Raw genomic sequence first — 14,847 nt, 5'->3', positions numbered from 1 at the left:
ATGTGGTCCCTTTCCCCCCTTCGAATTTAGCCTACTGTTCTGACTTGGTGGTGCACATGTAGCCTTTAGAGAAATCTCATCTTCGAATATTGTAACAGCTGTCATTGTCTGCTTACGTGCCCCCTTTAATTTAGCCTACTGTTCCGACTTGGTTGTGCACTTCTAGCCTATAGCCAGTTTTAGATTTTTTTTATCATCGAATATTGTAACAGCTTTCATTGTCTGCTTATGTGCCCCTATTGTCAGATCTTTCATTGTATGCCTATGTACCTCTGTTAATTTAGCCTACTGTTTGGACTTGGTGTACAGGGAGAATACTGTAAGAACAGCCCATATTCTGAATTATGTCGCTGTCCATTTCAAAAGTGCTGAACGAATAGGCATATAACCTACTGACTTGGTAGTGCACATGTAGCATATAGTCTGTTTTAGAGAAATTTCATCGTCAAATATTGTAAGAGCTTTCATTGGCTGCTTATGTGCCCCCGCTATTTATCCCACTGTTCTGTCTTGGTGTACTGGAGAATACTGTAAGAACGGCCCATGTTCTAAATTATGTCGCTGTCCATATAAAAAGTGCTGAACAAATAGGCAGCATACAGGCTACATCCGTCTCAGCTCACGCATGTCTTAATCGAAATTACGGCATGCCTCTTAACCGCTAATCGTCATGAACTCAGCAAAAAAAGAAACGTCCCTTTTCAGAACCCTGTCTTTCAAAGATCATTCGTAAAAATCAAAATAACTTCCCTGATCTCTATTTTAAAGGGTCTAAACACTGTTTCCCATGCTTGTTCAATGAACCATAAACAATTAATGAACATGCACCTGTGGAACGGTCGTTAAGACACTAACAGCTTACAGACGGTAGGCAATTAAGGTCAGTTATGAAAACTTAGGACACGAAAGAGGCTTTTCTACTGACTCTGAAAACACCAAAAGAAAGATTCCCAGGGTCCCTGCTCATCTGCGTGAACGTGCCTTAGGCATGCTGCAAGGAGGCATGAGGACTGCAGATGTGGCCAGGGCAATAAATTGCAATGTCCGTACTGTGAGACGCCTAAGACAGCACTACGGGGAGACAGGATGGACAGCTGATCGTCCTCGCAGTGGCAGATCACGTGCAACAGCACCTGCATAGGATCGGTACATCCGAACATCACACCTGCGGGACAGGTACAGGATGGCAACAACTGCCCGAGTTACACCAGGAATGCACAATCCCTCCATCAGTGCTCAGACTGTCCGCAATAGGCTGAGAGAGGCTGGACTGAGGGCTTGTAGGCCTGTTGTAAGGCAGGTCCTCACCAGACATCATTGGCAACAACGTCGCCTATGGGCACAAACCCAGCGTCGCTGGACCAGACAGGACTGGCAAAAAGTGCTCTTCTCTGACGAGTCGCGGTTTTGTCTCAGCAGGGGTGATGGTCAGATTCGTGTTTATCGTCAAAGGAATGAACGTTACACCGAGGCCTGTACTCTGGAGCGGGATCGATTTGGAGGTGGAGGGTCCGTCATGGTCTGGGACGGTGTGTCACAGCATCATCGGACTGAGCCTGTTGTCATTGCAGGCAATCTCAACGCTGTGCGTTACAGAGATGACATCCTCCTCCCTCATGTGGTACCCTTCCTGCAGGCTCATCCTGACATGACCCCCCAGCATGACAAGGCCACCAGCCATACTGCTCCTTCTGTGCGTGATTTCCTGCAAGACAGGAATGTCAGTGTTCTGCCATGGCCATCGAAGAGCCCGGATCTCAATCCCATTGAGCATGTCTGGGACCTGTTGGATCGGAGGGTGATGGCTAGGGCCATTCCCCCCAGAAATGTTCGGGAACTTGCAGGTGTCTTGATGGAAGAGTGGGGTAACATCTCACAGCAAGAACTGGCAAATCTGGTGCAGTCCATGAGGAGGAGATGCACTGCAGTACTTAATGCAGCTGGTGGCCACACCAGATACTGACTGTTACTTTTGATTTTGACCTCCCCCTTTGTTCAAGGACACATTATTCAATTTCTGTTAGTCACATGTCTGTGGAACTTGTTCAGTTTATGTCTCAGTTGTTGAATCTATCTTGTTATGTTCACACAAATATTTACACATGTTAAGTTCGCTGAAAATGTATGCAGTTGACAGTGAGAGGACGATTCTTTTTTTGCTGAGTTTATATGCCATATTTTGTACATCTGCATTGTTATATTGCTTATATAGGTCTATCTGATTAGTATCTTATTAATCATTTTAGGCAATGTTAGAATTGTGCATTTAATTGTTTTTCTTACTTTGTGTGTTATAACTAGCTCAGGTGCTTTTCTCCACGAGGAGGGTGGTAAGTTACAGACCCAACAACATTATATTATAGTATCCCCTTCTCGTAACCATGTTTGCCAGTGACGGTCTCTTCCAATTGAAATACTTTTGTTCAACAAACAGTTCAGTAATAGACCCATGTAATTCCAGTTCATATTGTGGTTGTTTTGTTTGTGCAATGCTCTGTCAGTGCTTCTGTATATTGTCTATAAAAGTGGATCCTTGTGATTGTATTGTCCTTCCTTTTTAGACCACATAGGCCTAATAAAATACTTCAAATGGCAGTCTAACCTCTGAGTCTGGGTCTCTCGCTCGCTCTCTCTTTCTCTCTCTGTGGTGACTTAAAAGAGAGTAAAGTTAAGGCCTCAACATCTTGCTGAATTTATCTGAACTAATATCTATCTGAATTTCTGTCGCTGTCCATTTCAAAATTGCTGAGGCCTACCTCATCGCAGCTCGTTTGCTTGAACTTGCTTATACTTAAGAGCTACGTATTATTTATATAAGAACAAACATTTTGAATTTACTGAACATAAAGTTTAAAATGTTTGTGTATGGTACAAAAGTCAAAATGTCGACATTCATTATTATTGAAGGAGAATGCGGTTCTTATCTAGTTACACAAATCCACAAGGAGTCAGTAGAAATCATATTTATTTAGGCAAGTCAGCAATAAGCTCCACTCTCGGGACGGCTTTATGTAGACCCTAAAAGTTTGTGGGCACCGTTTGTCTCCATTAAAGTGCATTTAATGTACTGTTTAGAGGTGTGTAGTGGCTTCGCTGGCATGCATCTATAAAAAAAAATGTTTGCCCCACCAAGATTGACATGCTAAAATCGCCACTGGTCAGGTCACACAAAAAGTTACATATTGCAACATTTCACTACTCACATACTTAAATAATATACGTAGATACTTGTAAAATAAATATGTATAAAGCACCTTACAACCACTACAATCCAACTCATATTACAACAGCATTCCATTTCAGAGTCTTTTCAGTTTCATGAGTTGAAAAAACTAAAAAATATATATGGCAAATAGAAATCAAAACTGGATGGTCTTCAGAGATAGATGGGAGGGGTTGAGGGTAGCTGAAGGATGGGACTAAAAACGATTGTAAAATATACTGTGTCCATAAAATGTATATAGTATGAATAAGCTGAAAGTAGAAGCCTAAGTGTTGTTGTGCATTAGTTTAATCCAATTAGGGAAGGATGGTAGGGTTAGGGGAAAATAATAAACAAAAATATATTTTTTTAATATGTATGGAGGATTGGAAATTATGCAGACAATTACATTGATGGAAGCCACAGTCTATCTGCAATATTAAAGCTAAACTACCCCCAAAATAAAATACTAAATTAAACACTCTAATCCAACTCATATTACAACAGCATTCAATTTCAGAGACTTTTCAGTTTCATGAAAACATGAATTTAATGTTTTAGCTTTATTTGTTTGATCCACTACTGAAGAAAAGGTGCAACTGATGCAAGCTAGCATGCAATGAGGTGTGACATGTTCAACAATTGTGGTTATACACAAGCTGCATTTTCACAAAAGCAAACATTTTTAATAGAGACAATCAGACAATGAATTAACTCAATTACTTCCTCTCTTTCTCAGAATCATATTGTCAACTTGATGGTAAGAACATGATCTACATTTTATTCTCCAGACGTGTACAGAAATTCACGGTCATCACTCCCATTGCTGCCATTTCTTTTTGCTATTTGTTTAATTTAAAGAGCATGATCGACTAGAACATACTATAAATGTCAACCGTTGAGATATTCTTCGTTTTCATTATTGACGAAAAATGTAATCAGTCCACATACCTGCATGCACATTTTGACAGCTGTAATGATCTTAATGACATGCTGCTAATGTTTTAATGTCTGATTATTTTATTTATCATGTATACTGTGTATCATATTACTGTGAAGCCAAAGGTCCATTTCCACACTGTGTGAACAATCATGTTTGGGTAACACTTTACTTGACACCCAGTGTCATAACACTTTACTTGACACCCAGTGTCATAACACGTTATAACACGATCATAACCATGCCATAATATGTCATAACAGCTGGCATAACTTGTCATAACCTGTCATAATATGGTCATAACGCTGTCAGGGCCCATATATTTACACCTGTTGTGACGTACACTACATTCCTAAAAGCATATGGACACCTGCTCGTCGAACATCTTATTCCAAAATCACGGGCGTTAATATGGAGTTGGACCCCCTTTGCTGCTATAACAGCCTCCACTCTTCTAGGAAGGCTTTCCACTAGATGTTGGAACATTGCTGCTGGGACTTGCTGCCTTTCAGCCACAAGAGCATTAGTAAGGTCGGGCACTGATTTTGGGCGATTAGGCCTGGCTTGCAGTCGGCGTTCCAATTAATCTCGAAGGTGTTCGATGGGGTTGACGTCAGCGATCTGTGCAGTCATGTTCTTCCACACCGATCTCGACAAACCATTTCTGTATGTACCTTGCTTTGTGCATGGGTGCATTGTCATGCTGAAACAGGAAAGGGCCTTCCCCAAACTGTTGCCACAAAGTTGGAAGCACAGAATCATCTAGAATGTCATTGTATGCTGTAGCGTTAAGATTTCCCTTTACTGGAACTAAGGGACCAAGCCCAAACCATGAAAACAGCCCCAGACCATTATTCCTCCTCCACCAAACTTTACAGTTGGCACTAGGCATGGGGGCAGGTAGCATTCTCCTGGCATCCACCCAACCCAGATTTGTCCTTTGGACTGCCAGATGATGAAGCTTGGTTCATCACTCCAGAGAACGCATTTCCACTGCTCCAGACTCCAATGGCGGCAAGCCTTACACTACTCCAGCCGACATTTGGCATTGCACATTGGGATCTTAGGCTTGTGTGCAGCTGATCGGCCATGAAAACCCATTTCATGAAGCTCCAGACAAACAGTTCTTATGCTGAAGTTGCTTCCAGAGACAGTTTGGAACTCGGTAGTGTGTGTTGCAACCGAGGATAGACAATTTTAATGCTCTACGTGCTTCAGCACTTGGCGGTCCCGTTCTGTGAGCTTGTGTGGCCTGCCACTTTGCGGCTGAGCCGTTGTTGCTAATAGACGTTTCCACTTCACAATAACAGCACTTACACTTGACCGGGGCAGTTCTAGCAGGGAAGAAATTTGACGAACTGACTTGGTGGAAAGGTTGCATCCTATGATGGTGCCACGTTGGAAATCACTGAGCTCTTCAGTACGGGCTATTCTACTGCCAATGTTTGTCTATGGAGATTGCGTTGCTGTGTGCTCGATTTTATACACCTGTCAGCAATGGGAGTAGCTGAAATAGCCGAATCCGCATACTTTTGTATATATAGTGTATACTTCGTTATTTTATGGCTGGACATGACTACTATACAGTGGGGCAAAAAAGTATTTAGTCAGCCACCAATTGTACAAGTTCTCCCACTTAAAAAGATGAGAGAGGCCTGTAATTTTCATCATAGGTACACTTCAACTATGACAGAGAAAATGAGAAAAAAAATCCAGAAAATCTCATTGTAGGATTTTTAATGAATTTATTTGCAAATTATGGTGGAAAATAAGTATTTGGTCACCTACAAAAGTTTATCTCAATACTTTGTTATACACCCTTTGTTGGCAATGACAGAGGTCAAACGTTTTCTGTAAGTCTTCACAAGGTTTTCACACACTGTTGCTGGTATTTTGGTCCATTCCTCCATGCAGATCTCCTCTAGAGCAGTGATGTTTTGGGGCTGTTGCTGGGCAACACGGACTTTCAACTCCCTCCAAAGATTTTCTATGGGGTTGAGATCTGGAGACTGGCAAGCCACTCCAGGACCTTGAAATGCTTCTTACGAAGCCACTCCTTCGTTGCCCGGGCGGTGTGTTTGGGATCATTGTCACGCTGAAAGACCCAGCCACGTTTCATCTTCAATGCCCTTGCTAATGGAAGGAGGTTTTCACTCAAAATCTCACGATACATGGCCCCATTCATTCTGTCCTTTACACGGATCAGTCGTCCTGGTCCCTTTGCAGAAAAACAGCCCCAAAGCATGATGTTTCCACCCCCATGCTTCACATTAGGTATGGTGTTCTTTGGATGCAACTCAGCATTCTTTGTCCTCCAAACACGACGAGTTGAGTTTTTACCAAAAAGTTATATTTTGGCTCCATCTGACCATATGACATTCTCCCAATCTTCTTCTGGATCATCCAAATGCTCTCTAGCAAACTTCCGACGGGCCTGGAAATGTACTGGCTTAAGCAGGGGGACACGTCTGGCACTGCAGGATTTGAGTCCCTGGCGGCGTAGTGTGTTACTGATGGTAGGCTTTGTTAAATTTGGGCCCAGCTCTCTGCAGGTCATTCACTAGGTCCCCCCGTGTGGTTCTGGGATTTTTGCTCACCGTTCTTGTGATCATTTTGACCCCACGGGATGAGATCTTGCGTGGAGCCCCAGATCGAGGGAGATTATCAGTGGTCTTTTATGTCTTCCATTTCCTAATAATTGCTCCCACAGTTGATTTCTTCAAACCAAGCTGCTTACCTATTGCAGATTCAGTCTTCCCAGCCTGGTGCAGGTCTACAATTTTGTTTCTGGTGTCCTTTGACAGCTCTTTGGTCTTGGCCATAGTGGAGTTTGGAGTGTGACTGTTTGAGGTTGTGGACAGGTGTCTTTTATACTGATAACAAGTTCAAACAGGTGCCATTAATACAGGTAACGAGTGGAGGACAGAGGAGCCTCTTAAAGAAGAAGTTACAGGTCTGTGAGAGCCAGAAATCTTGCTTGTTTGTAGGTGACCAAATACTTATTTTCTACCATAATTTGCAAATAAATTCATTAAAAATCCTACAATGTGATTTTCTGGATTTTTTTTCTTCTCATTTTGTCTGTCATAGTTGAAGTGTACCTATGATGAAAATTACAGGCCTCTCTCATCTTTTTAAGTGGGAGAACTTGCACAATTAGTGGCTGACTAAATACTTTTTTGCCCCACTGTATGTATTCAAATGTGTTTTTTCCCTGACAAAAAGTTTCCTTTTGTTTGAAAGTTTGTTTCTTGAATTTTTTGTTGTTTTTGTAATGAATTGTTTACAGTCATTTGTTTCCCTCATATTTGTATAACTTGTAGAAAATACACTTTATGACACTGTCATGAAGCATTATGACCATCCTGTGTTACTTTACTAGGACTAAGAAAATACACTTTATGACACTGTCAAGAAGCATTATGACCCTCCTGTGTCACTTTACTTGCACTAAGAAAATACACTTTATGACACTGTCAAGAAGCGCTATGACCATCATAATCATATAAGCCAGATAGCCCTATCACGTACAGTGGCTTGCAAAAGTATTCATCCCCTTGGCATTTTTCCTATTTTGTTGCCTTACAACATGGAATTAAAATAGATTTTTTGGGGGGGTTGTATCATTTGATTTACACAACATGCCTACCACTTTGAAGATGCAAAAATATTTTTTGTTGTGAAACAAACAAGAAATAAGAAGAAAAAAAGAGAACTTACGCGTGCATAACTATTCACCCCCCTAAGTCAATACTTTGTAGAGCCACCTTTTGCAGCAATTACAGCTGCAAGTCTCTTGGGGTATGTCTCTATAAGCTAGCCACTGGGATTTTTGCCCATTTTTCAAGGCAAAACTGCTCTAGCTCCTTCAAGTTCGATGGGTTCCGCTGGTGTACAGCAATCTTTAAGTCATACCACAGATTCTCAATTGGATTGAGGTCTGGGCTTTGACTAGGCCATTCCAATACATTTAAATGGTTCCCCTTAAACCCCTTGAGTGTCGCTTTAGCAGTATGCTTAGGGTCATTGTCCTGCTGGAAGGTGAACCTCTGTCCCAGTCTCAAATCTCTGGTAGACAGAAATAAGTTTCCCTCAAGAATTTCCCTGTATTTAGCACCATACATTATTCCTTCAATTCTGACCAGTTTCCCAGTCCCTGCCAATTAAAAACATGGGAACACCATGCAAGGACATCATTTCGGGGTGATGAGAGGAGTTGGGTTTGCGCCAGACATTTTCCTTGATGGCCAAAAAGCTAAATTTTAGTCTCATCTGACCAGAGTACCTTCTTCCATATTTTTGGGGAGTCTGCGCGTTGGGGTAGCTGCATATCTGACATCAATTAATGTGTGTGCAATTACAATGACAATTTAATATGGTCAATATAAAAAAAATATATAACATAACCATACTGTTGACACATAGGCTATGGTGTAATGGATTGTTTTGCCTTGTGTGTTAGATTTTGGGGATTTTGACACTCTTATGTCGGTGTCATAATCAGCCATAAAATAACGCAATATATGTCACAACAGGTCTAAATATATGTTTCATGACAGTGTTATGACCATATTATAACAGGTTATGACAAGTTATGTCAGCTGTTATGACATATTATGACATGGTTTTGATGCTGGGTGTCAAGTAAAGTGTTACCCATGGTTTCATATTGTATTCTATGGCTTAGTGACTCAATTCAGACTCTGATTATCTCTTATGTTCCAGTATGTGGCACCACTCCACTCATCATTGTTTATCTGTGTTTAAGTGTGTGGGACCACTTCATTCAACAACAAAATAGTGGGGGGTGAGGATGCCCCTGCCGGAAGTTGGCCCTGGCAGGCTAGCATACACCAATTTGGCGGCCATTTTTGCGGTGGGTCCCTCATCAACAAGGAGTGGGTGATGTCTGCAGCCCACTGTTTTTCTGGGTGAGTTAGCGTGAGATACAGGGGACGTAAAGGTTGTAGCTCAAGGAATATGTCAAACTCTCTGTAATGCACCTGAGTGCAACTCTTACTTGAAATAAGTTTCTGCAAAATCAACTTTAGTTTAATGAGATTATTATATTTTGTCAAATTCTCATATGATGCAAAAAATATATAATCTTCCTGTTCCAACAAAGCTCAAGCCCAAATGATTGGAACATCATCTTAGGTCGACAGAACCAGGAGGGCAGTAACCCCAACGAAGTGTCCAGAACTGTTGCTCAGATCGTCTTACATCCAGTTTACGACAGTGACACCAGTGACAACGACATTGCTCTACTCAGACTCACCTCACCAGTCACCTTCACAAAATATATCAGACCCGTCTGTCTGGCAGCAAGTGACAGTTTTTACCACAATGGCACTGATAGCTGGGTCACTGGCTGGGGCAAAATCAACGAAGGAAGTGAGGAGACCTTTCCATGGAGATGTCAATGACATATTGTGTTGTGAGAAATAGCAGTACATTGCAGACCAAAAACATTATTTTTCCAATGAAAATGGAATGTTCATAATGAGTCTGTCTCTCATCCTCTCCCTCAGAATCCCTCCCCTCCCCTCAGGCTCTGCAGGAAGTGGAGGTTCCAGTTGTGGGTAATAGACAGTGTAACTGCCTCAATGGGGTCGGCTCAGTCACAGACAACATGCTTTGTGCTGGTGTACTGACAGGGGGCAAGGACTCATGTCAGGTAGAGTCCATGCTAACCCATTTCTTTATTGCCCTGTTCCTAAACTGTTCTTTGTTTTTTAATGGATTGGAAGACTTACCTTGCTCCATCATTTCAGGGTGACTCTGGAGGTCCAATGGTGACTAAACAGAACTCTGTCTGGATCCAGTCTGGGGTTGTTAGTTGGGGTTTTGGCTGTGCTCGGCCCAATCTCCCTGGGGTGTACACCAGAGTGTCTCGCTACCAGCCCTGGATCAACTCCAAGATCACTACCGACAAGCCAGGCTTTGTCCAGTTTACCTCCAGTGGGATAGATACTGACAGCAGTTACACCTGTCCTGGCCTACCACCTCCTGCTACAACTGTCCCGCCATCTACTGGTCCTGCTACAAACGTACCAACTAAACAACAGCTAAAAACAACAACAACTAAAGCACCAGATATCGCTGTCATTTCAACTGAAAAAGAAGGTGAGTTTTTCATTACATTTTAGGTTCAGCACCGACAAGCTAGGCTTTGTCCAGTTTACCTCCTGTGGGTTAGATGCTGACAGTAGTTATACCTGTCCTGGCTTGCCACCAACCATGATCCCAACTGGAAGTACAGCCACCACGCTGTACCTCTATGGCTATACTCTTGGATAAAGGTTCCAAAAGGGTTATTCGGCTGTCCCCATAGAAGAATGCTTTTGGGCTCCAGGTAGAACCCTCTGTGGAAAGGGTTCTACATGAAACCCAAAAGTGTTCTACCTGGAACCAAAAGAGTTCTACATGGAAACAAAAAGGCTTCTTCAAAGAGTTCTCATTTACATTACATTTAAGTCATTTAGCAGACGCTCTTATCCAGAGCGACTTACAAATTGGTGCATTCACCTTATGACATCCAGTGGAACAGCCACTTTACAATAGTGCATCTAAATCTTTTAAGGGGGGGGGGGGGGCAGAAGGATTGCTTTATCCTATCCTAGGTATTCCTTGAAGAGGTGGGGTTTCAGGTGTCTCCGGGACATTCTCCTATGGGGACAGACAATAAAGCCTTTTAGATTCTAGATAGCACCTTGTTGTCTAAGAGTGTGGTGTCTTAACTTGTATTTTTTATTTGCTGAGCTGTGAAAGAATACGACACTACTTTGTATCATTACTTACCGTTTTCTTCTTTCCCTTTCAGGGCGAGTATGTGGCCGTGCTCCTATGAGTCCCTGTCTAGGGAGCAAAGGTTATTATGTTGCAGAGGAAACCTGGCCCTGGATGGTCAGTCTACACAGAAATGGGATCCATATTTGCGGTGGCACTCTTATTACGGAGGAATTTGTCCTTAGTGCTGCCCAATGCTTCCCTGGGTAAATTAATCTTGCACTGAGCTTTACAGAGAACAGTTGGACTTTCTATGAACCCATAACTAAACTCAGCAAAAAAAAGAAACGTGCCTTTTTCAGGACCCTGTCTTTCAAAGATAATTTGTAAAAATCCAAATAACCTCACAGATCTTCATTGTAAAGGGTTTAGACACTGTTTCCCATGCTTGTTCAATAAACCATAAACAATTAATGAACATGCACCTATGGAATGGTCGTTAAGACAATAACAGCTTACAGACGGTAGGAAATTAAGGTCACAGTTATGAAAACTTAGGACACGAAATAGGCCTTTCTACTGACTCTGAAAAACCCCCAAAGAAAGATGCCCAGGGTCCCTGCTCATCTGCGTGAACGTGCCTTAGGCATGCTGCAAGGAGGCATGAGGACTGCAGATGTGGCCAGTGCAATAAATTGCAATGTCCGTACTGTGAGACGCTTAAGACAGAGCTACAGGGAGACAGGACGGACAGCTGATCGTCCTCACAGTGGCAGACCATGTGTATCAACACGTGCACAGGATCGGTACATCCGAACATCACACCTACGGGACAGGTGGGCACAAACCCACCGTCGCTGGACCAGACAGGACTGGCAAAAAGTGCTCTTCTCTGACGAGTCGCGGTTTTGATCGATTTGGAGGTGAAGGGTCCGTCATGGTCTGGGGTGGTGTGTCACAGCATCATCGGACTGAGCCTGTTGTCATTGCAGGCAATCTCAACGCTGTGCGTTACAGAGATGACATCCTCCTCCCTCATGTGGTACCCTTCCTGCAGGCTCATCCTGACATGACCCTCCAGCATGACAAGGCCACCAGCCATACTGCTCCTTCTGTGCGTGATTTCCTGCAAGACAGGAATGTCAGTGTTCTGCCATGGCCATCGAAGAGCCCGGATCTCAATCCCATGGAGCATGTCTGGGACCTGTTGGATCGGAGGGTGATGGCTAGGGCCATTCCCCCCAGAAATGTTCGGGAACTTGCAGGTGCCTTGATGGAAGAGTGGGGTAACATCTCACAGCAAGAACTGGCAAATCTGGTGCAGTCCATGAGGAGGAGATGCACTGCAGTACTTAATGCAGCTGGTGGCCACACCAGATACTGACTGTTACTTTTGATTTTGACCTCCCCCTTTGTTCAAGGACACATTATTCAATTTCTGTTAGTCACATGTCTGTGGAACTTGTTCAGTTTGTGTCTCAGTTGTTGAATCTTGTTATGTTCATACAAATATTAATATTATATTATAATATTTACATGTTAAGTTCGCTGAAATTAAACGCAGTTGACAGTGAGAGAATGTTTCTTTTTTGCTGAGTTTATAACGGATTTTAAACAAACATAATTAGTCATAATCCAGTCATATTGCAGTATATGTGTACATGCATTGTAATCAACATTGAGTAGAAAGATTGGCCAGTAAAATCTATTTTTAAATGCTTTTCGAAGACCATATCTGCTTTTCTGTTCCTGTAGTTCACATCTAAATCCCGACGAGTGGACTGTGTTTCTGGGAGAGCAACAGCAGAAAGGATCTGATGTCTTTGAGGCTTCATTGGGCATCGTGAAAATCACCCTGACCAACCTAACTGGGACCAACATTGCGCTGCTGCAGCTGGAGAACTTCGTAAACTTCAGCAGCTGCCTTCAGCCTATATGTGTAGACCTGAGCAACGATGGAAGTTTCCCACCTGGGACTCGGTGCTGGGTGACAGGCTGGGGAAACCAGGACAAAGGCAGGGGTAAGGAACTGTGTTTGTTGGCAAGATGCTGGAAGGCCATTCAGTGTTCAAGTAATGGATGCACATGATTCAATCATTCATAATTTCTTTAGGGAAAATGAGATGATGAAATCAGTTAAGTTTTGTTCACCGTATTATTAGGACATTTCATTATTATTAGTACATTCCTTGTTAGTTTATTCTACCACAGGCATGTGGTGGAATATTTCTGTGCGTGTCATTTTAGTTAAATTATAGATACCAGTTGACCATGCGTATTAGCTGATGTTTTTAACCCAACTAAATGAATCACTATCCTAGTGAATGGCACCACTGGGACGGGTCTACGGGAGCAGCAGGCTAACGTGAGGAGCTGTGGCAACATCTCCTCCACTGAGAACATCTGCACTGCAGCGTTGAACCTAGAACAGGTAACAAGGGCTACAGCAAGGGCTACTTTACCTAAAGCATCCAGGTATAATGCATTATAATACAGTTATAATGCATTGCAAGACTTGTCATGTACAATCTCTTTATAATGTCTTATAAACATCTCTTAATGATCGGGACAAAATAACAGTCAGTTTGAGAGTTGTGAATTGAATGCATAGAGAGCCATTGCATACTGTATAGTCCATGTTATAAGGCATTATAAAGGCTCATACATGCTTATAACAAGTCATAAAGAATTACACTTGGATGCTTTAAGTGTTACCCATACATTTTAATTTTTGTTTCTTCAAAATTGTATGTATGGCGGAGAGTGCTAGGCATTGCTGTTTAGTGTAGGTCAGAAGTATTCTCTCTGTTTAAGTGATTCTCATTAATATCCAATTCTATTAATTTCTGCTTTGTTTTCTCTACAGGGAGATGTAGGTGGTCCCCTGATGTGTAAGTCTGGGCTGGCATGGTTCCAGGCTGGAGTGATAACAATGAATAAGGATGAAAATGATACCAATTTGCGAGCGACCGAGATGCATGTTTTTCCCAAAACTTCCAGATTTGTGTCCTTTTTTAATAAGATGATCAGAGACTCGCCCACCCCGGAAACAACCACTGTCCCTAACAACACAGGAAATGCAGCCCCCAGCTCCCTCTTTCTTTCACTCTTATTTAATTTTTTTCTCCCCATTCTCGCCATGGTCTTGCTGTCAGGCTGGTAGTTCCTCAATCTCTCTTTTTGTCAGTGTCTATAAAATATATCACTTTATGCACCAGAACCAGGGTAATGAAATTTGCGGATTAAATTTGTGGTACCAAAGAAAGAAACTGTAGCAATTCGACAAATGCGTGAATGTCAGGAATAATCATACAATGAAACTAATGAAGATAACACTTTATGTAAAACATTGTTATAACTAATTGGTGGAATCTTCTATGTGAAATAATGTTTTTCAAGCAAATAACTGTTTAATTGGTACTTATTTATAAACTACCTATAAAGTACTGTATACTTCAATGTAAAGTTCCAGTGAATGATGACATGTTTAACATATCAGTTTTACGGCTGTCATGTACACAAACAAAATAGGTTGGCATATATTCTGTTTATTAAGTAATGTTGTCTGTTAAATATAATAATTGTATACTTTAAAAAAAATGAAAATAAATACTTATCATGAATGCATAAATATGAAGGTGTTTTGCTTTTTAGGTACTTTGTTTATTTTATTGAAATATCTACATGTATATTCAGGTTTGGTATTTTCAATAAACTAAACTAACTCATGACATTTTCTTTAAGCTATTTTAAGCTTCACTGCAAATGTATCTCTTATCCTTGTGCTACTTGGAAACCAACGATCATGGTTACTATTCCCTCCAAAAAAAAGAATAAATCTAATCTTCCAGCTGGCAAGCTTTATGAAGTTATCTAGTTTCTGTGGCTATTAATTGTAAAGAACAACAAAACAAACAATTACTTTGTAGCACAATGTCTCTGCCATACAACTACCAAAATGTTTATAAGATTTATT

The 14,847-nt window shown here is 41.7% G+C and overlaps 1 protein-coding gene across 1 annotated transcript in view; it reads left to right on the top strand.

Annotated features, from left to right (window-relative positions):
- The window catches only part of LOC129836393 (transmembrane protease serine 9-like), a 33,526-nt gene extending 19,016 nt beyond the window's left edge, over positions 1-14,510 (top strand). The window contains exons 2-10 of the mRNA XM_055902490.1: positions 3,942-3,962; positions 8,911-9,073; positions 9,268-9,536; positions 9,674-9,819; positions 9,917-10,268; positions 10,966-11,137; positions 12,627-12,892; positions 13,193-13,302; positions 13,738-14,510. Of these exons, the coding sequence (XP_055758465.1) occupies positions 3,942-3,962; positions 8,911-9,073; positions 9,268-9,536; positions 9,674-9,819; positions 9,917-10,268; positions 10,966-11,137; positions 12,627-12,892; positions 13,193-13,302; positions 13,738-14,034 (1,796 nt within the window). The 3' untranslated portion in view covers positions 14,035-14,510. The remainder of the gene's footprint in view (positions 1-3,941; positions 3,963-8,910; positions 9,074-9,267; positions 9,537-9,673; positions 9,820-9,916; positions 10,269-10,965; positions 11,138-12,626; positions 12,893-13,192; positions 13,303-13,737) is intronic.
- The last annotated feature ends 337 nt before the right edge of the window (positions 14,511-14,847 follow it).

The sequence above is a fragment of the Salvelinus fontinalis genome, chromosome 37 (genome assembly GCF_029448725.1).
Source record: "Salvelinus fontinalis isolate EN_2023a chromosome 37, ASM2944872v1, whole genome shotgun sequence".
Classification (NCBI taxonomy): domain Eukaryota; kingdom Metazoa; phylum Chordata; class Actinopteri; order Salmoniformes; family Salmonidae; genus Salvelinus; species Salvelinus fontinalis.
This window is presented reverse-complemented; position numbering and strand designations above follow the sequence as displayed.